The sequence below is a fragment of the Falco biarmicus genome, chromosome 3, assembly GCF_023638135.1.
Source record: "Falco biarmicus isolate bFalBia1 chromosome 3, bFalBia1.pri, whole genome shotgun sequence".
Lineage (NCBI taxonomy): Eukaryota > Metazoa > Chordata > Aves > Falconiformes > Falconidae > Falco > Falco biarmicus.
The window spans coordinates 92,515,253-92,538,520 of record NC_079290.1 but is presented as its reverse complement, the minus strand read 5'-3'; the positions used below and the strand labels follow the sequence as shown (position 1 = coordinate 92,538,520).

Below are 23,268 nucleotides of genomic sequence, written 5' to 3'. Positions count from 1 at the left end.
TCACCATAACATAGCGCACATTGGTTTGCCCACTAATCCTGGCCCTTTAGATACCAGCTGGCTCATCACCCACCCCCAGGCAGGGCTCTGTGCATTTCTGCTGCTCTCATGCAAAGGGCAAATCCCCTTCCTCACCTTCCCAGCCTGTCCTCCCTAAAAAGCCTGCATGACCCCATCGCAGCTCTCCAGTCCTGTGAGCTGTCCCACCAGGTCTCTGTGATCCCAGTGAGACCCATAGCCCTGCAACTGCATGCAGGTCTCTTAACTCATCACGTCCGTTGCTCATGCTGCGTGCATCAGTGTAGAGGCACTTCAGAGAGGCACCCAGGCCTGCTGGTTCCCGGGAAAAGCCTGAGAGCTTGCCCTGCCACGCTGTCCCCTTGGCACTCCCACACTGTGCTGGAGGTGGACCCCCTCCAGCTCCGCTGTGCTGAATACGAGGCACCTCATTTCCTATCCTCTTTGCTAACCTGCTCCAGGCTTCCTCGCTGGGCTGTGGATTGCCATCTCCCTCCCCTGGTCCTGGTGTAAAGCTGTCCTCGCCAGCTTGGCCAGCTGTGTGGCAAACTTACTTTCACTACTGAAAAATTTACAGCTGTGAATGAATTAACATTTTATAGTTAAGTTTGATAGTTTCTGCACAATTCATTATAGATCTTGGTAAAAATTATTCCGGATATTCTCCTTGGCAGCAGTGCAGATACAGGTGTGTATCTCAGTTGGTTCAAATATATTGTTCTCACTGTCGTTCTTGAACTGTCCCTCCTCCCCCAGCCACCTGCCATGTACTTAGTTTATTTCTATAAGGGAACAAGCAGACATGCGAGGAGCAGGATCCAAAATCTTCCAAAACGAGGTACATGGCAGGTGTCTGGTAAGACAGAGCGTAACTTCACTTACAGAGAAAAAGATACCACCGTTCCTACGGGTGTTCAAACTGCTGTCACCACTGCACCGCTCCCAGATAGTAGCAGCGTGAAGTTCCACTCCAGCGCTGTGTCCGTGGCATCAGAGCCCCACGTAGCGAGGCCTGGCAGTACCATGGCACACAGGGCAGCGGCTGCGGGCTCCACTGGCACCGCTCCGTCCCTGCCTGTCTCGGGTGCCCGAGCTATGGGAAGGTGATCGATTCTTGTCGTTACGACGGATCAAAGCACCGTTAAGCAGGCCTGAGCTAGAAATACAGGCTCGGGGGTGCTAACAGAGCACAGCAGCACACGCTCTGCTGCTGCGGGGCAGAGAGGCGGGGGAAGGCGGTGTTCGAGCTCCGACAGGTGCGCAGGGAGCAGCTCGGGGGTCGGAGTTTTGGGCTTTTTTCCCCGCGCTTTCAGCCACGCCTCGTCCGATTCCGGCCTTTCTCCCACCGGCCGAAGGCGCCTCCAGCCAGCCGCGCTCCGCCTGCGGGGCGGCCCGCCCGGGCACGGGCACAGACACGGGCACGGCCACGGTGCTCCGCGCCGGGCCGCCCCGCCCCCGCTGCGGGAGACAATGCTGCAGCCACGCCACGCCCCTGCGCGCCCATTGGCTCCGCGCCGTTCCCGCATGACGTCACCGGCAGGGCGGGGCGCGGCGCCCCATTTAAGGGGCGGCGTGGGGCGCGGCCGCCGCAGCGGCGAGTGCGGAAGCGGGCGGAGAAGGCGGCAGTAGCGGCGGCGGCAGCAGCAGCAGCGTCGGACACCGTCACCATGCGTGAGATCGTGCACATCCAGGCCGGGCAGTGCGGCAACCAGATCGGCGCCAAGGTACGGGCCGGTGCGGGGAGGGAGGGGCCGCTTCCCGATGTGGGGGCTGCGGGCATCCCGCGCTGGGGGCGCAGCCCCGTCCGGCGGTGAAAAGCGGCCCGGGACTCGCTAAGGCGCCGCGGATGCCGCTCCCGTGCCCCCCGTCTCCGGCGGTCGGAGCCGTCGCGGGCCTGGGCGGTGGCTGGGGTGCGCCCGGGCTCTGGTTCCCCGCTGCCCAGCCCCCCCCGCCCCGTGCAGACGCCCGCTGCCTCGCCCCTCCGCAGCCCCTCGCCGGCTCCTGGGGGAGGGAGCGAGCGGCGCTCGGTGCCACGGAGAGCCCCCTCCTCCGAGCGTGTTGCCATCTTGCAGTGGCTGGAGGGTCTTAAGCTGCTCCTAGACAATGGGAGAAGACCAAGCAGAGCTACCCGGGGGCTGTCACCTTTTTGACGCAAAATGTAAAGGCATGAACTTGTGCTTTGGTGCTCCAGCTGCTCTCTGACCTCAGCAATTCAGCTGCTGCGGCCAGCGAGGCCCTTCTGCACTGACTCACCTTCCTCTGGGCAGCTGCTCTGCTGTGCAAGGGAGTGGTCGGGGCGATGGCATGCACAGGCTGCGCTGCTGTGTGTGATTGGCACTGGCCAGCTGTAATTAGTAATTGCTGTTTTCTCAAAATTTCTTCTAGTTCTGGGAGGTCATCAGTGATGAGCATGGCATTGATCCCACTGGCAGCTACCACGGGGACAGTGACCTGCAGCTGGAGAGGATCAACGTCTACTACAACGAAGCTGCTGGTAAGTGTGCCTGCTTCCTCAGATGCCCTTAAATAAATGGGGCAGGCGTGCCAGCTCATTGAGGCTGGAAATATCCCTGAAGAAGAGCTGTCATCTGCCAGTAACTCCTCTAAGAGAGCTTTGTTCTCAGAATGGCTCTGATAACATGGTAGTCTTGATTGAGACATGTCTTTCCAGTGAGATGTGGGGAGGCTGAAGGGAGCACACTGGGGCTCCTGTGGCACTGGCTGCTGCCTGCGGGGCTGTAACACTGGCACTGGTTTCCCCCACAGGTAACAAGTATGTCCCACGTGCCATCCTGGTGGACCTGGAGCCTGGCACGATGGACTCTGTGCGCTCCGGCCCCTTTGGACAGATCTTCCGTCCCGACAACTTTGTCTTTGGTGAGTGTGGGATGGAGGAGTCCCAAAGCGGGAGCTCCGCCCAGGAGAGACCTGGTGCGAGCATGCAAGTGACCCTGGGGGATGTGAATCCCAATAGCGGAGTGGGGGTGGAGGTGAGGGGTGAAGCCCGTGGGGTGGGGGAGGTGGCATCACCTGTGTCCCTTGGTGGGGCACTAATGTGGCACCTTGCTCTTGGTCTGCCCCGTAGGTCAGAGTGGGGCTGGCAACAACTGGGCCAAGGGGCACTACACGGAAGGTGCTGAGCTGGTGGACTCTGTCCTGGATGTGGTGAGGAAGGAGTCGGAGAGCTGCGACTGCCTGCAGGGCTTCCAGCTGACCCACTCGCTGGGTGGTGGCACGGGCTCTGGGATGGGCACCCTCCTCATCAGCAAGATCCGGGAGGAGTACCCCGACCGCATCATGAACACCTTCAGCGTCATGCCTTCCCCCAAGGTGTCGGACACGGTGGTGGAGCCCTACAATGCCACCCTCTCTGTGCACCAGCTGGTGGAGAACACGGATGAGACCTACTGCATTGACAACGAGGCCCTGTATGACATTTGCTTCCGCACCCTGAAGCTGACCACTCCCACGTACGGGGACCTCAACCACCTGGTGTCGGCCACCATGAGCGGTGTGACCACCTGCCTTCGCTTCCCCGGCCAGCTGAATGCCGACCTGCGCAAGCTGGCGGTCAACATGGTGCCTTTCCCCCGGCTGCACTTCTTCATGCCGGGCTTTGCCCCTCTGACCAGCCGCGGCAGCCAGCAGTACCGAGCCCTGACGGTGCCCGAGCTGACGCAGCAGATGTTCGACTCCAAGAACATGATGGCCGCCTGCGACCCCCGCCACGGCCGCTACCTGACGGTGGCCGCCATCTTCCGTGGCCGCATGTCCATGAAGGAGGTGGACGAGCAGATGCTCAATGTGCAGAACAAGAACAGCAGCTACTTTGTGGAGTGGATCCCCAACAACGTGAAGACGGCAGTCTGCGACATCCCCCCACGTGGCCTCAAGATGTCTGCCACCTTCATTGGCAACAGCACGGCTATTCAGGAGCTCTTCAAGAGGATCTCGGAGCAGTTCACGGCCATGTTCCGGCGCAAGGCTTTCTTGCACTGGTACACCGGCGAGGGCATGGATGAAATGGAGTTTACGGAGGCAGAGAGCAACATGAATGACCTCGTCTCCGAATACCAGCAATACCAGGATGCCACTGCTGATGAGCAGGGGGAATATGAAGAGGAAGGGGAGGAGGATGAGGCGTAAATCCCTGGTGTCAAAGGAACTTCTGTAAAGCAGGCATGTGTATGGAATGACTTCTGATAGTGGTGGTAAAGCATGTTCTCTAGAAACTATGTACCCAGTTACCCTCTCTGCACTTGTAACTTTGACAGATTTTTCAATGTAACAGTTCTGAAACCCAGTTATTACAATGTTTTTGTCCTCTAATGTTAAAAGCACATAAAGGCATGAATTCTAGATCACGTTTCCTGTCTTTCTTAACACCTCTATTGGACAAAACATCTATTTGTCCTGTGTGGCAAGAATTTTAATGACATCAGAAATCTTGCAGCACACTCCTGATCCACTGAGGGCTTACATATTCTCAAAATATATGGTTCCCATGCAAATATCTTTCCTGTTTTTTCTTACAGGACTCAAACCTACCTGTAACTTGAATGAAAATGGAAAGCCAGCTAAATCCTAAACAAGGCAAGGACAAACAACATACAACTCTAACTTGTTTTACTATTTAAGTCAACACAGGAAATCTTCCACTTGTCTGTTGAAGTCCTCTGCAAAACGCAGGTGTAAGTTATGCTTTCCTTCTGGCATCAGAAGCAACCTTAAAAGAGAAAATCAAATACTGAATATATATTTTATTCTGTGAGCATAGATAACTAAAAATATTTGTTGTCTTTTCCTTGCTCTTGTTTACTTAAGTACAGAACTGATGTAACTTCTCTTTAAAGTACTGTCCCTATGTACATGGTTCAAAATGTGAACCAGAGCAACGGTTGAAGCAAGAAGCATACAGCTTTCCCCTGCTTTGGGGAGGATAAAATAAGCTTAAAACAAATTTTTCCTAGACCTAGTTTCTGGGAATTTTTCTGGTGGTCTGCAGAGAAGGTAAGATTCCAAAACTTATGTGAGTGGGGATGCATCTTCCAAAGGTATATGAAATACCTGAGCTATTTTCCCTCTCTGAGAACAGTGGTTGTGCCAGGCAGGCAACACATTTAAGAGATCGCCACAGAAATGTAGATTTGTCAACATCCAAACTTAGCATTTGACTTTTATCTAATCTTTCTGCAAAAGACAATCCAAAACTAACACCATTCATCCATCGAAGTGAAAAGGGAAGTTGAGACTCCCTCAGCTATAGAAAAAAAAGCTTAGAAAAGTAGTATCTGTGAAGAGGTTAAAACTTTGTAATACTGAAATGAGTGTGACAAGGCTAAATGTTATTTGCCATTGTTTTCCATCTGGGAAAAACTTTATGGATCAGGTGTGTACTTCTAATGTGGCTTCATATTGGGGGGTCTCTTTATTTTACCCTACCACATACTAAGCAAATTCAACAGAGCTAAAGCCATCTTGACTGATACTTTGTAATGTTGCCTTCATGTTATCTAAGCCCCGCTACAATAAGGGGATCTTACTTTTGGTAGTGACAAGTGCTATTTTGCCTTGATGGTGAAAAGCAATAGTGTGTGAGCATACCCAGCTCTTCTAGCACTTCTGTCTGAATTTCATTCTCTTTCTTCAAAGACCAAGCAGTGCACAGATGTGCAAACCTATAGCACTATGTATGCTACTATTGGCTACTGCTGTTAAGCCACTGTAATGCTGCTTAACCATGCAAATATGCAGTGATGGCACACTCTACCAGGAGAGAAATAAGCAATGTATCTGCACTACAATCAGCATAAGCTTATTCTATTGCATTGCTAGATAAAAATCAAGGTAAGAAAAGCTGTTGGTAGAAGCATATATTACTGAAAACATGCTAAATTTAAGGTTTTCTTTCTGCTTCACAATGGAACATGCCATCTCCAGTGCAACAAGGGAAGGGGACCATGTACCTAACTACTAATTTCTGAGAACACAATTAGGCTAATTTCTTTTCTGGTAAATACACATATAGGGGAGTACCTCAGCATGAAGACATGAGAAGAACCATTTTACATTTTATTAGACAGCAACTTCTAACAGTGTTTCTTTTTCAGCTTGTCTTCCAAAGAGAAGTTACCAGATCCTTGTTTTAGTTTTTCTAAGGATCTGCCTCAGTATCTGGAACGTTTCAGAGCTCAGTGAACCCCAACAGGATGATAGGTATTCGAAGCAGGCATGTGGGAGTAACTAAGTAGCAGACATGAAATAAAACAGTTGCATGTGATTGTTAGGAAGGTCTGTTTTTCTCATCTTTCCTCTGGCATAATGCATTTCTATGAACTGTGGGGTTCACTTTGAGATAAATATATCACTCAACTCTTCAGAGACTACACCAATGAAATAGTTCCCCACATTCTGTATTCAAAAAAAAAAAAAAAAAGTCTTGTTCTCCTAATTCTTTTCTCCAGAGTTAATCAACACAGTCTATTATTAACTAGTAATGGAGCTCTTGAACTTATGTGCAAATCTATAAAGAAAATTCTGCTGGTGAAATCCCAGCATTTTATAGGAAGCATTTCTGGAATTCTCAAATCAAGCAGATGGTGCCCTGATGTTTTTATAAAGTACTATCTCTGAGTGTAGTTGTATTTTTTTTTTCCTCATTCTGCTTTTAAAAACACTGAAAATTCATGGGACAGTGGGGAAAACAAAATCTTTGAAGAGGTTATTCACATCAACAAGGCAGAGCAAACATCAGTATCTTGTGCTTCTCTCTAATAACTGGGAATCTCTCTTCACTCATGGCATCCAAGTTCACTGCTCTACTGAATGGGATAGAAATGAAGTTTCTTGCAGCAAAAGGATTGCACTGGCCATAACAGAAACAGAGAAGAAATTTGCTTGTTTCTATAAATATTAGGGAGTAGTTCTGAGTGTGAAGTGGAAAGAGGAAAATAATTTTATTTGGTTTCTCTTGGAAGACTAGGAAAGGGCTTATTAAGATATTGTACTGCTTATATTGCAAGAAAGGTTCAGCTATGCTGTTTGCATTGTAACTTGCTAGCGTAGTTTAAAATAGCTCTGTTTGTGGCAGAGACAACTTGTCCAAAATTATTTTTTTTTTACACTGTGGGTTTGAACTGCTTCATTTCTTCAACAATGGTTTAAAAATACTCCATCGTATAACTTACCGAGAGTCTTTGATGTGCTTATGAATGTATTCTGCATGAGCTTGTGGAACCAAAGGGTCTTTCTCACCGTGAATTATAAATGTGGGACATTTAATATCTGGCAGCAACTCTTGGCAGATGTTACCTAGGGAGAAAATAAATGAAGGTCACGCTTTGTTTTAAAATAATATGAAAGACTGAAACTACTTCTGTAAAGGACTGTGAACTCCACTGGGTTCTAGTTATTACCTCTCCTTGTGAATAGCATGCAGTTAATCTTCAGGACTATAATTAACATTTCTTTCTCCAAAATGTTACTTCACTGAAATCTGCTTCATTAATGGATACTAGCTCAAATGGATGGAGGGAATGAAGTACTTCTGTCCCACATTTCCCCCATGCTCTCTGACTGTTCAAAGCAAATACATGCATCTCTTTCCTGGCTTTGTTATTTTCAGCCTTCGAAGTGTTATGGCCTTCCCGTTAATGCTACATTTTGTTACATCACTTGTCAGGTTATGAGATTGGCTGCTTTTATCAACAAGTTAACTTAGTTCATACTCGTGCCTGCGTTCCACCTTCCAGACCCTTTGCTGTCTGCAATGAATAACCATTTAATACAAATAGTACTAAAACTATTCAAAGGTTATTTTCCCCATTCATCTTATAGAACCTCGAGAATAATTTTATGCTTACTAGTCTTTAATCTCACTAGAAGTAATTGTAATGCTTTTCCTTAAAGACTATTCTGTTCCCAATTCCCTCCCTTTCTTTTTTCCTCATCCCTTAGTAACCCAGTTTCCAAACTCTTTGCCTAACTTCCCATGCTTGTGCAAGAGAATCTTTGGGCAAAACATACTTGGTGAGTATTATGTTCCATTTATCTTTGAGCTAACTTTGTCCTGCTTGTAGTTGTCTCCTTGCAGCTACCAACAGCCATACAGTTAATGCTCACATATGCATGTTTTCCTTAGCTCTAAAGTCATGTTTCATGGAGGTTTTTCCAATTGTTTGGTTATGTAGTCTTAGCTTGCGGTTCTACTGGTTAAACATTTTCATTTAGTACACTTCACCCATAGTCCTCAAACACCTGCACAAATGTTGACTGTTTTTCAGAACAAATAACAAGTATATTTAAATTACTTACCTAAGGATGTAGTTGGCAATCAAACTATTATTTCCTAGTTTCCAGTCCTAAAACTGTTTTGTATTATAACCACTAGATTATATTTACTCCAAAACCACAGAACAGCAAGAAGGATCTTGAATTTTGCAGCTTTATGCAACTTAGTTTCATTAAGTGTTGGTACCCTCTAAAATTTCATTTCTTATGGCATTTCATGCTAAAAGCTGTCACATTTAGGGCAAATAGTCTACTTATTAAAAAGAGCTTGAGTTGAGATTTTGACCAACAAAGGCTTTGCCATCTTATCTTGGATGTGTTTTATTAAACTCTTTTCTTGTATTTGACATATCTGCACCCTCTGTGCATTGGGTCTTAACTTTAATTCCAAGGAGGCCTGCTTATAGTCTAAATCACCAGCCCCAAGCTACACCTGGAAAAACCTGCAGTCTGATTGTTGTTAATCTTTTTTAGCAAACATTAGGTTTCTCCCAATATCTGACCTAGTTACAGCATCTAGGTAATTCAGCTCCTTGTTACATGTCTCCAGGTGGCTTCTTTTTCACAGTCACTCCATCTCATAGCATCTGAGGCATGTGCAGGCAGTAAAAGGATGTCACAGCCAGAGTTTTACCACCCTGGGCTTTGGACTTAGGAATAAACTAGTTTTAAGGAGATGTATTCAAGAAAGGGTAACATAAAATCAGATCACAATTTATCCAATCACTAGTACCATGTTGCTGATACCTTGCAAAGCTTTACGAAAAAAATACAAAATGATGGAATGCTTTCCTTGTAGCACCTGCTGCCCGTTAATGTATGTTACCTGTCTTTCAATATGAGAGCTACAGGAAAATATGTATGAGAATTACAGACTCCTTGTTTTATGTATTATGTATTTCTGCTTTAGGCAAATTAAAAGCAATTTTCCTGTGAATAAAAACAGAACTGCAAGTTATTATTCATGGTAGTCTTGGCTGCAAATGTCTGCAATTGCAGAAATCTTCAGAGATAAACGCTTTATATTGTCTTGCTTAACTATTCTTTTTAGATTTTTAAACACCGAAGCTGCAACAATAGTGGTCTTTAAATGTGTTTTGTTAATTCTGAGTTCTCAAAATCTGAACTTCCTTCTTTTCTAACTCATATACTACTAGCTTTGAAATAGTGCTTCAGCTCCTGTTTGCAGAGCCTGGAATGAACAGGCCTCACTCTTGGGATATCACAATGATGTCACCAAAAGGTAATCCTTCCACACTGACAGAGGAGAAAAAAGCTTGAACAGAATCCCTCCTGTTCAGTCTGCACAAAAGCAATGATTTAATAATGTAGTTTTGTGGTGGAACAAGAGGAGACTCATCAGCTAATGCTTCCCATAAGCGTGTGTTCCTCCTGTACCTTGCTGATTCTGTGAACCATCTATCAAGTAATTGCTTTATTCATGATTGTGAGTCAGATTGAGCTTTTAATGCCATACGCAGAGTCCTTCCTTTACTGGCTGCTAGGAATACTGTTAGATTTTTATCCAGAACTGTCTGCTACTATGATTTCTTCAGTTTAACATTGTAAAAGCCTTACCATCTGATTTTTCAGCAAAGCGAGATATTCCATCTACCCAAGCCTCACAGGTTTTTGCGAAGTAGCTATGTCCATACATCTCTTCCAGTGGTTTCTTGACCTTGTCACTCCATTTCGAAACATCTCGGATGCCTACAAAAAATAACATTGAAATATGTTGTCCTTTCCGGCAACAAGATATAACCCAGTACTGTCAATCTAATTGAGTAAATTTTCAAACCAGACCACAGACTTGTATTTCAAACTTGAAACTGTACTGAAATGGTGTTAAATAATTCATAGTATGGAAAGGTTATAAAAAGTAGTTTTACGATCTCTGCTGGGGTCTTCCTGAGTTGCAGAAGACCATTTTGTTGTTGAGGTCACATGGAACAACAGAAAAAAAGTAATCAAAGGACTCAGTCCTAAAACTTATGATGTTCCTGTTTGGAGGGCTTGCAGAAGGAGAGAGCTCAAGGAGGCACCTTGTGTATGAAAAGGGGACAGTTTTATAACAGTGTGCCAGAGCTGGAAATTCTTTTTCATGTCCTTCAGCCTTTTGCTTTGGCTCATGGATGGAAGTTCTTCCATGGCTCCTACCAGTATTCTGAGGAAGGAAGCTCTTACTAAGGCATTCCAGCAGGCTGACATCATGGTACATTTGCCATAGTCTTACAGAAAAACAAGCAACTCTACTTAGTAGAATCCTGTGACTCATGGCAGGCTAGCTAAAGCTGTACAAATAATCTGACATTCTAGCTATTTATTTATCAGATTTACCTTCTTTTTCCCCTTCTAAAATTCTCAGTACTGCTCACAAAACCAGATATCCACAAGGGTGACTTTCACTAAACTGTATTTCAGCTGTAGAGCTTTGTATTGACAAAGCCCAAAACAATGTTGGCATAGCAGAGTACCTGAAAGAGACCTGAAAAGTACTGAATCATCACACAGCAATACATGGCACTAGCAAAGCTTTTAATTGGTTTAAAATGGGAGTTAAGGGAAGAAAGGAGTGAGGTGTTAATGAACAAATTGAATCTGTTCAGACAAATAAGCAAGGTAGCAGTGACTGAAAGTGTTTTATAACAGCATCTGATTGGAAATGAGTTTGCTCACCCCAGGCTAACTGTTACTGAAAAGGTGTTTCCCTTATAGAATTTACTGGTTTATTCTTGTAGCTGGCCTTAATTTTAAAAAGGAGGAGAGCCTATACTGAAAGGACACAGTTACCAAATAAACACATCTCTCTCCTCCCAAAGCTTCCACAGCAGCTGAGATGCATGATGGGCCAGCTGTGGGAGGTTTGCACTGCAACCCTCTGAGCCCCATCACCCAGAAAGAGATGCTGAAAGCAGCAGTCCACGAAGGGGTCAAAGGTCAGAACTGCTGTGGTTGCTCTGTGTTAAGTCAGTCTTTAAATATATTTTTTTTTACATTTTAGCCTGTTGGCTGATAATTACGAAATGCATGTCATTTAGTATGTAATAGAAACTTTGTAAATATAAATGCATGTAAAGAAATAAAGCAGCACTTTCACAGAGCTAAAAAGCATTTTGCTCACTGAACTAAAAAATATACTACTGCTACCACCAATGAAAGTGCTTTAGTATAGGTAAGGTAAGTACACATGTGCAATACATACATTTGTACTTTAGCTGAAGCCAGACAGTCAGATTTCACAGGTGGTATAAATCAAATTCCAATCATTAAAATGAAACTACACTGATTTACAGTTGTTGATGGCTGCATGGTTAACTTTCAATTTCTAACTTCAAAAAGAAGCATGGTCCCTTTCTGAGTTCACTAGCAATTTTTGCTATTTTCCTTTACAGTAACAAGTGATCAGATTCTATTTCATATGACTAGAATAAGGATCAGAAATCCCATGTTTCTTTACTTTGCAAGGGTTTTCTAACCACAATAATTAAGTTTAAAGGAATGCAAATTAGCAAGGCATCCTGGGACACTTACTTGAATGATTCATTTTCTTTCTGAACTCAAACAGTAACTTATGAGCTTGTTTTCTTACTGTCTATATATTATATAATCCCTGGAGACAAAAGATGTTGTGTGCTACCCCAGTGATTTTCTGTGGACTTTGTTTAAAGGCTGTGCAAGATGTGAGAAAAGAAATCGAGCCTGGGGTCAACAGTATTATTTGGAATTTATTTTTAGGAATTTGTTACAGAAAAACAACCTTGAATTTCTGAAAACTACTGATAAGCTATTATAACATGTTTTTCAGCAGTGTGGTAGGGACTTGTTACAAGATCTATTATATTACCCCTAGGGTAACTGTTATGGAGTTTCTCACTATGATTACTCTACCCCTATACTTACAACTTAGTGAATTTTATGTCCTGCTTCTTAAGTTTGTGTCCTCAACTCTGTCTCCACTTAGCTGCTACATGACTAAGATCCTTAGGTCAAGAAGAAATGAAAATAATTAATTTAGGGTACAATATTCCGTTTGTACATACCATTATAAATTCTCACATCCTCTTGAGTAACGCTGGCATTTGCTCCCCAGACAACCAGCTTATGGATAAGAGTTGGATACTTGGCAGCTGCAATGAGTGCTGTAATTCCACCATCACTCCAGCCCAGCAAAGAGAACTTCTTAAACTTCAGTGCCTTGATTTGTACAAGAAAGTTATATGCAAATCGTCAGCTGGTTTTACAAATAAATATCAAATACTTCTTGAAAACTAACAGTACAGATTTAGATACAACACTACATAGTTGAACTACTGTTAGCTTTCATAATTAGAAAATGTAATTTTCCTGCTATATATAAAAATACTTAAGAAAAGGTCAGAAAGTTAGAAAACAAGAAATTATACCAGCCCTTCCAATTTTCTACAACTACTTAATGGAACAGGCAGTAGCAATATTAGATTCTTTCTGCATTTAAAAAAAAAAAAACCTCTTGAAATTAAGAAATGTTTATTTACAATGAGGAGTTAAGACCTTATCAGAGAGCCTAATAGTATCAAGAATCTGTGGATTCTCTTGGTATAAAGTTGGCAAAGACTACCACAGTGTGGGATGGCAGACAATCCAAGACCAAAATGAACTTCAGAAAAAGGAAAGTTTAGGACTTTAAAAATGGAACCCAGTGATGTAATTTACTGATGGTAGCTGAACTAAAAAACCTCAAACCAACCAAACAACAGCTCTGTAACAACAACAAAAACATGCTTACAGTATTTGCTACAGGATTTTATCAAATTTTAGTGCCTAATTTACATTTTCTGAAGCTTTTAAGTGTACATTTTAAATATTGCTTCACAGTCAATTGCAATTCAAAACACTAATAACGAAATTTCTCCTTCTTGAAAAGGAAGGCTCAGGGCAAAAAATATGACAGCCAAGACCTTAATTCATTCTGACTTGTACAATGCTTTCCACTAGAATTTGAAACTCATGTTTCCTCATATAGCACAACCTGTGGTAGTGGGTACTGGCAGCAACAGGATTGCATGTGTGATATTCAGTAGGCAAATGGTGGGGTGGGGAAGGTAAAGGTAAAGGCACTCAGGAGAAAATGCATCTGAAGGTTGTACAGGGAAAATAGTTAAGCAGTACTTGCGGTTTTGCATACAGAAGCCTCAGTCTGTGAACTCTTTTAGAAACAAACATAAAGGTTTCAAAGGGGTTTTGGGGGGATTGTTTGTTGGGGTTTTTTTTGTTTGTGATTTTTTTTGTTTGGTTAGTTTTTTGCTTGTTTTTTAGAAATTACAGTCTTTTAGATGTGATTAAGGAAGATATTGTACTTTTGGAGGAGAAAGAGCAAGTTCGTTGAATGAGTTGCTCTGTTCCTTGACATTTTGTTGTTGGAAGTCCAGGCCTGCTTTCTTTGTAGAGAAGAAAGCAAAAATGCAGGCAATGAGAGAAACAACTACAGAGGAAAAACAGTTTCTAAACTGCTTGTAAACTCCATGCTCAAGTAAGGCATAACTTTATCAGTCAACTTGATACCTATTAGCTTTTATCACTCTAAGGCTTTTCTGGTTTTGGCTTCTTCCTTGGAATTAGGTTCACTGTAGTGTTGCTCAATACTAGATTTCACTCTGTTAAGCTATAATTACTAAACAGAAGAGAAATAAGGTAGGCAAAAGAAAAGAACATGTAAAGTAAGATCTGACAGCAAGAGAAGAGAACCTTGAATCTTTGCAGCTTGTCACAAGTTGGCCCTAGCCTGCCTGAAAAGTAGTTTTCGTGCTGCTGAAGGGTTACTGATGTCTTGGCAAGATTCAGGAGTTGGCAGCAGTACTTGTAAAGCTCCAGTTTTTGCTTTGGCTGCTGCTGTTCCCCTACCACTAATAGCAAATTACGGATCTCAAAGTTGGCTAATAGGTGGAATAGCAGATTAAGATTTTTGTTCATGTCAGGTCATTTGCCAGTGCTTCAACCGAGATCGGCTTGCCTCCAGTATTTCTCTTGTTTACTAGCCATTATCTTGATGCATTCTTTGGGTTTTCTCAGGATGCCTTTCCAGCAGGAGGAATTTAATTTATCCTTTGCAGCCTTCCAAAAAACAATGTGATGTAACAGATGTGTTGGATATGCTATGCATGTCTGCTTGCTTTAATCTTCAGTCACTTACAGTACAGGCCTTTATTATCAAACATTGGCAATAACCTGAGAGCTGGTCGCACAGCTCAACCCTGTGGGTGATTTTGTGCTGGCTCTATCCTGTAAGTGAACAAAATCTCTTTCAAAATCACCTCCTCTATCCAGGCCTATGTGAAATGCAATCAAATGATCACACATGCTGTGACAGAAGTAACTTAAAACAGTGAGTTGCAATACAACAGCACTCCGCACTGCATGTTTTCATTGGATCACAGGGAGTACATCACAAGGGTTGCAGCTGATCTACAAAAACTTGGAGAAGCCCAAGCTCATACTTTCGCTAAGACTGTAGCTCTGAAGAGTAAGAACCTCTTAAATATCAACTCTAATTATTTTCACAATTATTTTTCTAATGCTAATGGCCTTTGTTAGCATTAGACATTGGGATGGAGTACAGCAAAGTGGATTTATTTGCATTATACTCCTTTTATTTCAAGCAAACTCCTTCACAGAACATATACAGTGATACAGGGCAGTGTCAACTGCATCAAGGTGCTAAACACTCTGCAGAATTTTAGCTTTTGATATTTCACAGAAACTCTGCAGCACTCACAGCTCCAGCAGAGACCAGAATCTGAAAAAGCGGTTCTGAAGGCTCACCTGTGTGGATGGGTTTTTTGGTCAAGTGTAGGCCAGATGATGTATGTAAACCACACATCCTTATAAAGCCTTCTGCAGGAGTTATGACTTTGTTTTATTCTGGAAATTGTAGTTGGGATGATTCCTTGGGATTTGTGCTATCGTTTATGTTATGCTAAAATAGAAGCAAGTTACCCAGGCTTGGGAAGATTTTAATAAATTATTAGTATATGCTTGTATCAATAAACTTCTTCAAAAAGCCAGGATGATATCTCTTATTTGTTTTGGCAGCTTTAGAGATTAGACAGGCTGCTGTCCTGTTTGACTGGAAGCTATATGGTTAGGTTATCTTTGGGGACAGCTCTGTTTTCTATTTTATGTTTATTAGTATTTGAACAGAGGCAGGAAAGGGGGTTACAACCATTTAGGCTGAAAGTTTGTCACCTATCCATGGCAGCATCTTTGGGTTTTTGTTGTTTGGGGTTTTTTTGTTAGTGTAGCAGAAAAAAATGGTGATTTATGGTGCTGAGGTTGCTTTTATGGTTAGAGGGCAAAACTGTGTCTTAACCCTGATTCTGCTGTCAGACTTACTTGTTTTGCTATGCAGAATACTCCAGGAAGGCTGCATTTCTAGTTTCAGATGGGTTTCTGCAAGGTTACTGCTTATTAGAGAAATACAGTTGGATTGACTGCCTGAATGTTGTCTCATATTTTTGGAATTTTAATGCTCTGCCAACTTTCTTAACACGGCCAAAGAGACTGTATAGCTTAATGTAACAAAGCCAAAATATTAGTTAAAACTAAACCAGAAAATAGTGTTAGCATAAGGACAGAATAAAAGAGGAACACAAAAACACAGATTTGAAATAAAAAATTCTGCAAGATGGAGAAGTAATAACAGCTTTAGATCATATGCTTTATAGTCACAATAACTCTATTTGTTATTAAGATCTATTATGACCACAGGAACCCTTTGATTTCCCACAAAATTTATTTCAGTAATATGCTGTAAAATGGGAAGAGTCAAGTTAATTTTTAGAATGAAATGTTTCTTGAAATGGCATTTTGCTCAAGGCAAAATGCCAAGGTTCTATTAGCTAGAATATTTTCGAAGAGCCTTTCACTGTTGTAATCCCTTCAGTTAAACCATTTAGCATAGACTTTGGTTTTTATATAGACTTTACCTAAACTTACATGGTTCTTGGCTGCAAACTTCTTAGGGCAGGGTCTTGGAATAAGAAGTTATTGCTTTATAATTAATTCCCACTGCTGAACGTCTATGTATCTTGCAGAAGAGGTGGAAGAAGAAAATATTTTCCAGAGCAGCGTGCATCTGCTCAGTTTTAAGCCTTCACTTTTGTGCTCTTTTGCATAACTTGCTGCCTGCTGGAAACAACCTGCTTAACAGTACTCTTTCCTCCTTCTCAAAATTTAAGGAAAACAGCTTTTAAATATATGTATATGAAAAACAATAAAATCTCAGAATAGAGTTACCTGCATAAGATCCACAGCATCTTTTGCATCCCTCTCAAAGAAATCTGGAGGAAAGTCTCGAGATGGAGGAATGGACCGTCCATATCCCCGAGGATCCCAAGCAACAATTGTGAAAAGTTGCTTATTCATAGACTTAAGTTGTGGTCCAAAATCAGTTTGACCACTCCCTGAAACATCATCATTTTTCAGTTATAGTAACCACCACAATACAGACATAGTATACATACTCTAAATGGAAACCCAGGGAAACTTGTTTCTTAATTCTAAAAAAGAGATTATCCATCAACTGAAGTACACTTTATCTCTAATTGTAACTAAACATTGCAACTCTCAGACAGGAAATACCACAATAAAAATCTTCAGAAATATCTGCAATGTGCTCAGAGTGAACCATTCCTGGCAGGTATGTAAGCTCATAAAAAACTGTGCTCTACTCAGATGCTTTAATACAGAATCTTAAACTGGGTTACCTGGGTAGGGATTTTTCATTAATAGATTTACAGCACTAGCATGGTCATTGATATTTATCTGGACAGCACAGGTGAAACTGAAGGGGAAGGAATATACTGACTAGTTACAAATCTGTAGGTGAAAAGCACTATGTAAGACAGTTTTTCTTACTCAATAAAACATTTATATGAGAATATTAGTGCTTACAGCTGAGCTTCAAATACTTGTTGCCTGAGGAGACAGTGGTGACACGAAAGCATAAAACTCTAACTTTTCATTTTTCTAATATGTGTCTTACCAAAATAAGCTAAATGCAGCCATTTTTCTCATGCAGAACAGTTTTTTTTATTGACGGCTCAGATCTTCAAAGGATTGAAAAATTAAGTACTCCAGTCTATTGCGCTAAGCTACCTATGAGCGCTAGCATGAAGGTAAGACTGCAATTTATTGCTTATTTGCATTATGTTCATGTGGTAACAGTATCACATGCTACTTGATTAAAACCTGTTCATATCTAATATATTCAAATGATGTAAATCAAATATCAAATTGGAAATCCATCATTATATTAAAAAGGCTATTTAAGGGTATTTAAGATTTTTTTTCTGTTTACTTGGAGAAATATGTCCTCAGAACCTTCCTCCTTTATCATGAGCTAGTTTAAATGATAAAAGAGGCTGTGTATAGCATGCTGTGATGAGCAGACTACAGCCTGGCATGATGTCTTGCAACACCAATTTATATCTAAAGATAAATATATATATCTATATATAGTCAGAAGCAAAATACCGGGTTGTTTGAAAAATACCAGTGCAACCTGATTAATATTAATCACATATTCCTACATAGGCTTTGTATGAACCTCTGCATTATCATGCACATACTTGTTCTACTATATTTTTTGTAACTTAAAAATTAAACAAGGCTGAGAGCATATTTGAATGCTGTGTTTTCTTAGTATTTTTCTAGTTAGAAAGAGAAGCATCCTTTTGTTTTAGTGCAGTTTATAGAGTCTAAAGACTAATTAATTTTGTTGACCTAAAAGCACTTATCTTGCTGCCACAACACACTTAGTACTGGTATAAAATAATACTGCAAACAGTTATCATTACAAAGGGAAGAAGTATGTGTCAGAATGTGTCGCCCTCAAGTGCTGCCCAAAAATATTAAACCATAAACTTAATAATGGTAAAGAAACCAAGCTTAACTATTACTGCTTGTAATAATGCTAACTGCATGATAGCAGTGTACACCTAACAGTAATAATATTATTCAGAACTGAAGCAATATGTTATTTCAAGACTTAGCATTGGCAACATGACTACTAGTTTAAAAATCTCTTAAAAATTATTAGGTTAAAACATATGACTGCTAAAGAACCCCTAACATTAACTTTTTTCCACTCTCCCTTTGAGAGCTCTTTGAAAGAAAGAACCACTTCATGAAGACTTGAAACTGTTGATGCCAAGAACAAATGCTTCCTGCTCTTCAGTTCTTGACATTCTGTCATCTTGATCCAGCAATTCAGTTAAGCATGAGCCCAACTCTGAGCACAGTAATGGTCCTACTGAGAGCCTGCCATGAACTGCTAGTAAGTCAGATCAGCTCTTCAGAGCTGCAAGGACCCAGGAAAAAAGCCTGAATTAATTTTAAAGGGTTATTATCAAAAGCAGTGGTCTCGATGGGCAGACACCACTTAGCTAGCACAACCTGTTGTCCATCTCAAAAAGCCATTGAGAATCTTAACAATGTTGCCCTTAATAACCAAAACATGAAAATACATTTTTAAGCAAAAAAGTCAGTCTCAACTGTTCCTTTTTCACTATAATAAACTGCAAGTGCTGCATTATGTCTATTAATTCAGTTGGAATGCATCTAGTTCCTAAAAAGGAATGCATAATTAAGTCTGTGTAACAAATATAGCTGACCTGATTTTTCCGTCTCCTCTGTTATTTTGCACCTTGTGCAGCTATTTGCCACCTGTGCCAGACACCCCCTCTGTGCGCTTACATCCAAAAGTGCAAGTGACTACTACATAAGCCAAGACATCGTGTAAGAAGTGTCTGGTGGTACAAATGAAAACTTTAAAAACTGTTAACTGATTGTAATAACTCTGCTGTTTCTTATCTGTTGTATGTGTAGCATTTTTTTAATAACAGTGCTCCACAATCAGGTGTTGAACATATTACAAAATAGTTTTGTGCATTCTGTATTGAGACTGGATGGTGAAAGAGGTGGTTGCTTTACAAAGATAAGACAAAATCTCCAGACCTAGCATTCCGGGAAGCAGAAGAACTGCATGGCTTCCTTCTCCTGTCCGCTGATAATGCAGGTGGACTCCATTCACTTGAATTTTGGCAGATGTTATTGAAGTACTAGGGATGGGGGAAGGAGAGAGAAATAGGAAAACATTCAGACAGTTAATTCTCATTACTGCATGGTCATTCAAGGAATACAGAATAATTGCTTCTTCTAGATATTAACAACAATACAGCGAGATTTAAATGGTTCACTTGCCTTTCATGGGTGAGCAGAAGACTAAATAAAAGATCTGTCAGAAGCAGAGAAGTATTCAGTTGTGACCACTATGTAGCTCTGGTACTTAAGTTTCACAAATGTAGTTAAATGACTTAAGTTAAAGGGGAGGAAAAAAATGTCTTGACTGTGCAACAAGGGGAATATGTTTTATTAGCAACTTTACATGGCTACAGAAATGTACTGAAAAAAATACATTAGAGAGGAGAAGCCCCATTCTGTCACAATATAACTTTTGAAATGGCTAGCATTCCCCTTGTTATTATTGAACTGTGCCTCTCACAGAGGCTCAAAGAAAACACAATCTATTGTGACTGTTCCTCATGAACCAGACGGTCTGCAATGAAAACCACCTTGCACTGAGATAAGAGCGGCGAAGCATCTGATAATAATATTTCTGCCAGTGTAGTCTCAGCAGGAGATACTGCTTAATTGGAAAATACCATGTGACCAAAACCTCTCACCCTCTGAAGAAGTATCACAGAAACCAACTGCATAGGCCACCTCTCAGCCCTAACACTTAAGCTCCTACATTAACCTTCAGTACAAAGCAAGACATAAGTGTAAATGCAAACAGGTACCTTGAAATACCATGTCTAGATACAAACAGCTAGCAAGAAAGCAGAAGTAGCATAGATTGAAGGTATCTTCTTAACAGTATAAACCACTGCATCTGTTCTCCCAAGCAAGTTTGTGCCCTAATGCAAGACATATTTTCAACAACCTAATTTTATTTAAAGGTAGCACTATGCTAAAAATTTTGCCATTTGGTTACCTAATGGTTAATCCTCATTCCTTGCACTTCCCAGTTTACCTAGACTGAATATTCTTGCCCTATGAATTCAATCAATGTGAATTTCACACGCATACAGCAATGCCATTTTCCAGTCTTAGATGCAACCACAATCTATTCCATGGTAAGCACTGTGCAGTTTCTTAAATATTCAATTTTAACATGTAAATTCTGAACTACTTAAAGCACATAAGCATAGTCTCAACCATATAGAGTTTAAAATGGTGAATTAAAGGTAAAAAAATCCCCAAAACTTAAACCCTTCTCATAAGGAAAATGAAAATTAATAGTAGTTTGCAGACTCAGGTCCCCAACACATAAGCAGCAGTTAAACCACAGAACCTGTTTAACACAAAGCCATTTGGATTTTACATAAAATCTTGGTCTACATAGCCAATCATGCCACATGCTTAAATATAAGCTGTGACTGTGCAGAACAGGATCAGCTCTTTCTACCTGTGCAGATCCAATTTGAGAACTGGAGTACAAATGCAGATCTGTGGCAAGAATCCAGTTCAAAGAAACTATGTCATTATAACTTCAGTGAGTTTTGCTGAATAGTTTTGAAAATTGATTAAATTAATTATTAGTTTGACTGTAATGTTGAACCTCCTCTAAGTCCATATATCACACCTTATGTGGCTATATACTTCACAACTTTAATTCTGAATGTAGCATTCAGATGGCCTTCTTACTCCCTTTTTGAACATCTGACTTTTGCTTTTTTCTATTTGTAAAATAAATATATATTTTTTCTTGATACACCATATTTTGTTTTGTCATTAATTTCAACATATTGTTTTATCATAGCTCTCACCACAGCAAATTAGCACCTTGCTCTTATTAGATTTTATAAGAATGTGATTTTTTTTTTTGCTTCCAATTAATAATTGCCAAAAGCATTTCCAGCTCCTAACAAAAGATCTATTTATTTATTTTAGGATTAATTATTAACATCAGGAGCTTGAGAATTTTGCTGAGTTTGTGACACTTTTCTGTTCTTGGATTGTTCCTCAGTGTAAAGTCCAGTGACATCCAGGAGTTTCACATGAAGAGTATTTTCAATACTTTCTGGAAAAATTTCTAAACAAATTAACTGGGCTTTTTTACGTGCTGAAGAACTGTACTGGAACTGGCTATACCTAAGGCAGATTTGGTCTTCTCCACACCAAGTTTCTGTGAATCTGAAATCAATTCAGTGAGCCTGCCAGCCCGATGACTTCTGTCAAGGTTTCTTAAAGACTGTATTTTCCATTCGTTGGCATAATCAGAAAACATGTTAAAACAAAACACCCCCCCTGCTATTTTGTAACTGAAGTAGTGCAAGGCCGCTCCACCTCACCGCTGTGAAGCGCAGCTTCACCTGGCAACTGCCCTGTGCTCCAGCGCCCTAGCCTCATCTGCGCGGGGAAAACAAAATGATGGTATTATGCTTTCCTTAATAGGATTTGCGGAATAAGCAGGAATAAGCAGTATTATACCTTAGGTGTATGTATTCTCTTAGCGACCTTCGGGAAGCACCTGATGGGCAGGCGGCAACGGGCTGGCGGGGGAGGGTGGCAGACGCCGGGGGAAGGGGCCGCGGAGCCCTGCAGCCTCCTGGCACCACAGCCGAGAGCTCGTCCCTCCCCAGCCGGCCCGACCTCCCCGCCTGACAGTGGGCACCTCAGAGTCCCTCCCCGCACCTAGTGTGCGCCCCCTCGGCTAAAACACCTCGTCCACCCCGGCCCCCCGGTGACACCCGCCCGGCCTGCCCAGTACCGCCTTCCCCAAGGCCGGGGCGGAGGGGAGGGACCAGGGCGCTGGGGAGCGGGGAAGGAGGCGACTGTGGTTTTTACCCGTAGGAGGCAGCCGGTCCCCGGGGAGCGAGCGGCACGGCCCGGGCTTGAGGCTGCAGCAGCAGCGCCCGGAGGGCCCGGCCCGCGCTCCGTTGAGCCATTTTGCCTACGGAGCCCGTCCCTCCCCGGCGGGGCGGGCTGCCGCCCTGCCCTGGCAGCGCTGGGCCGCGCCGGGGCGTGGAGGCCGCGACCCGGGCGGGTCGGAGGCGCCTGTCAGCGAGCTGCGCTGGGCGCTGCGGCCGGCCCGCAGAGAGGTGCCCGGGGACCCAACGGGCACTTCGGCCGCCCCGGCGCTGCAGCCCCGTTCCCCGACCGGCGGGAGGGAAGGCGGCCGGCGGGACAGCCCGCGGTTGCCCGTGCGCTGATTGGCTGCCGGCGGTGTCACTCAGGCAGGGCGGTAACGCCGGCGGCCTCGCTGAGCGGGGGGTTGGGCGCCTCGGCTTTGGCGCCGCCGCCGGCCGGTGTTGGCGGTCGCTCCCTGACGAGGTGGGTGCCCTCCGCTCCGGGTGGGCGGTCCGGTGGGTGCCTTCGGTTTCCCACACCAGTGCGAGCCCTGATCCCACCTGCCATCCCCCGAGAGGGGACGCGCTGCCCGCCTGGAGGGCAGGAGGCGGGGGGTCAGGGCCCTGCCCGCTCCTGCCGGCCCCGAGAGGAGAGCAGCGGCCGGCCCTGCGGCGGGTGGGCAGCCGCGCCGCTGGGACGGGCAGTGGGGCGCTGCGGGCGCCTCCGTCCTCACCCTGACACAGCTCCAGGCGAGGTGCCTACAGCGAGCGGAGTCCCCTGCTCTGGGAGATACAGGGGCCCAAGAGTGAGCTGCACCTCCAGCTTTGCCCATGACGCAAGAAGCTCCATGGACTGTGAGAAAACCAAAGACAAGGTGGTCGGCCATCAGCAACTCCAGGTCTGCCTGGAGAAAAGCTCCTTGTGGGGCTGGGGCAGTTGGGACAGCAAGGGCAGCTCTGGGGTCTGCAGCTCCCCTGAGATGATGCCTTCAGCATGCTGACCCCAGGCCCCTGACAGGGATCGTTAACTGCCTCACCAGTGTTCCTTGTATGTCCTGCTTGTGGGAACAGC

The 23,268-nt window shown here is 43.3% G+C and overlaps 2 protein-coding genes across 2 annotated transcripts; one reads left to right on the top strand and one right to left on the bottom strand.

Annotated features, from left to right (window-relative positions):
- The first annotated feature begins 1,587 nt into the window (after window positions 1-1,587).
- Window positions 1,588-4,377, top strand: LOC130146062 (tubulin beta-1 chain). The gene is made up of 4 exons (XM_056331739.1): window positions 1,588-1,742; window positions 2,404-2,512; window positions 2,785-2,895; window positions 3,104-4,377. Exons 1-4 carry the CDS (start codon window positions 1,686-1,688, stop codon window positions 4,162-4,164), a joined length of 1,338 nt encoding a protein of 445 aa, XP_056187714.1. The 5' UTR covers window positions 1,588-1,685; the 3' UTR covers window positions 4,165-4,377.
- A 250-nt stretch (window positions 4,378-4,627) lies between these two features.
- Window positions 4,628-22,519, bottom strand: BPHL (biphenyl hydrolase like). Its single transcript, XM_056331740.1, has 7 exons — window positions 22,195-22,519; window positions 19,300-19,403; window positions 16,579-16,745; window positions 12,348-12,501; window positions 9,886-10,017; window positions 7,206-7,329; window positions 4,628-4,744 (listed from the first exon to the last, which is right to left on the bottom strand). Exons 1-7 carry the CDS (start codon window positions 22,293-22,295, stop codon window positions 4,657-4,659), a joined length of 870 nt encoding a protein of 289 aa, XP_056187715.1. The 5' UTR covers window positions 22,296-22,519; the 3' UTR covers window positions 4,628-4,656.
- Window positions 22,520-23,268: the final 749 nt, after the last annotated feature.

Coding starts and splice junctions, on each gene's coding strand:
- LOC130146062 (XM_056331739.1), top strand. CDS start 1,686: ATGCGTGAGATCGTGCACATCCAGGCCGGGCAGTGCGGCAACCAGATC. Junction 1,743..2,403: donor GCAACCAGATCGGCGCCAAG/GTACGGGCCGGT, acceptor AATTTCTTCTAG/TTCTGGGAGGTCATCAGTGA. Junction 2,896..3,103: donor TCCCGACAACTTTGTCTTTG/GTGAGTGTGGGA, acceptor TCTGCCCCGTAG/GTCAGAGTGGGGCTGGCAAC.
- BPHL (XM_056331740.1), bottom strand. CDS start 22,295: ATGGCTCAACGGAGCGCGGGCCGGGCCCTCCGGGCGCTGCTGCTGCAG. Junction 16,746..19,299: donor TCTGCTTCCCGGAATGCTAG/GTCTGGAGATTT, acceptor ATGATGTTTCAG/GGAGTGGTCAAACTGATTTT. Junction 10,018..12,347: donor GGATGTGAGAATTTATAATG/GTATGTACAAAC, acceptor TATTTTTTGTAG/GCATCCGAGATGTTTCGAAA.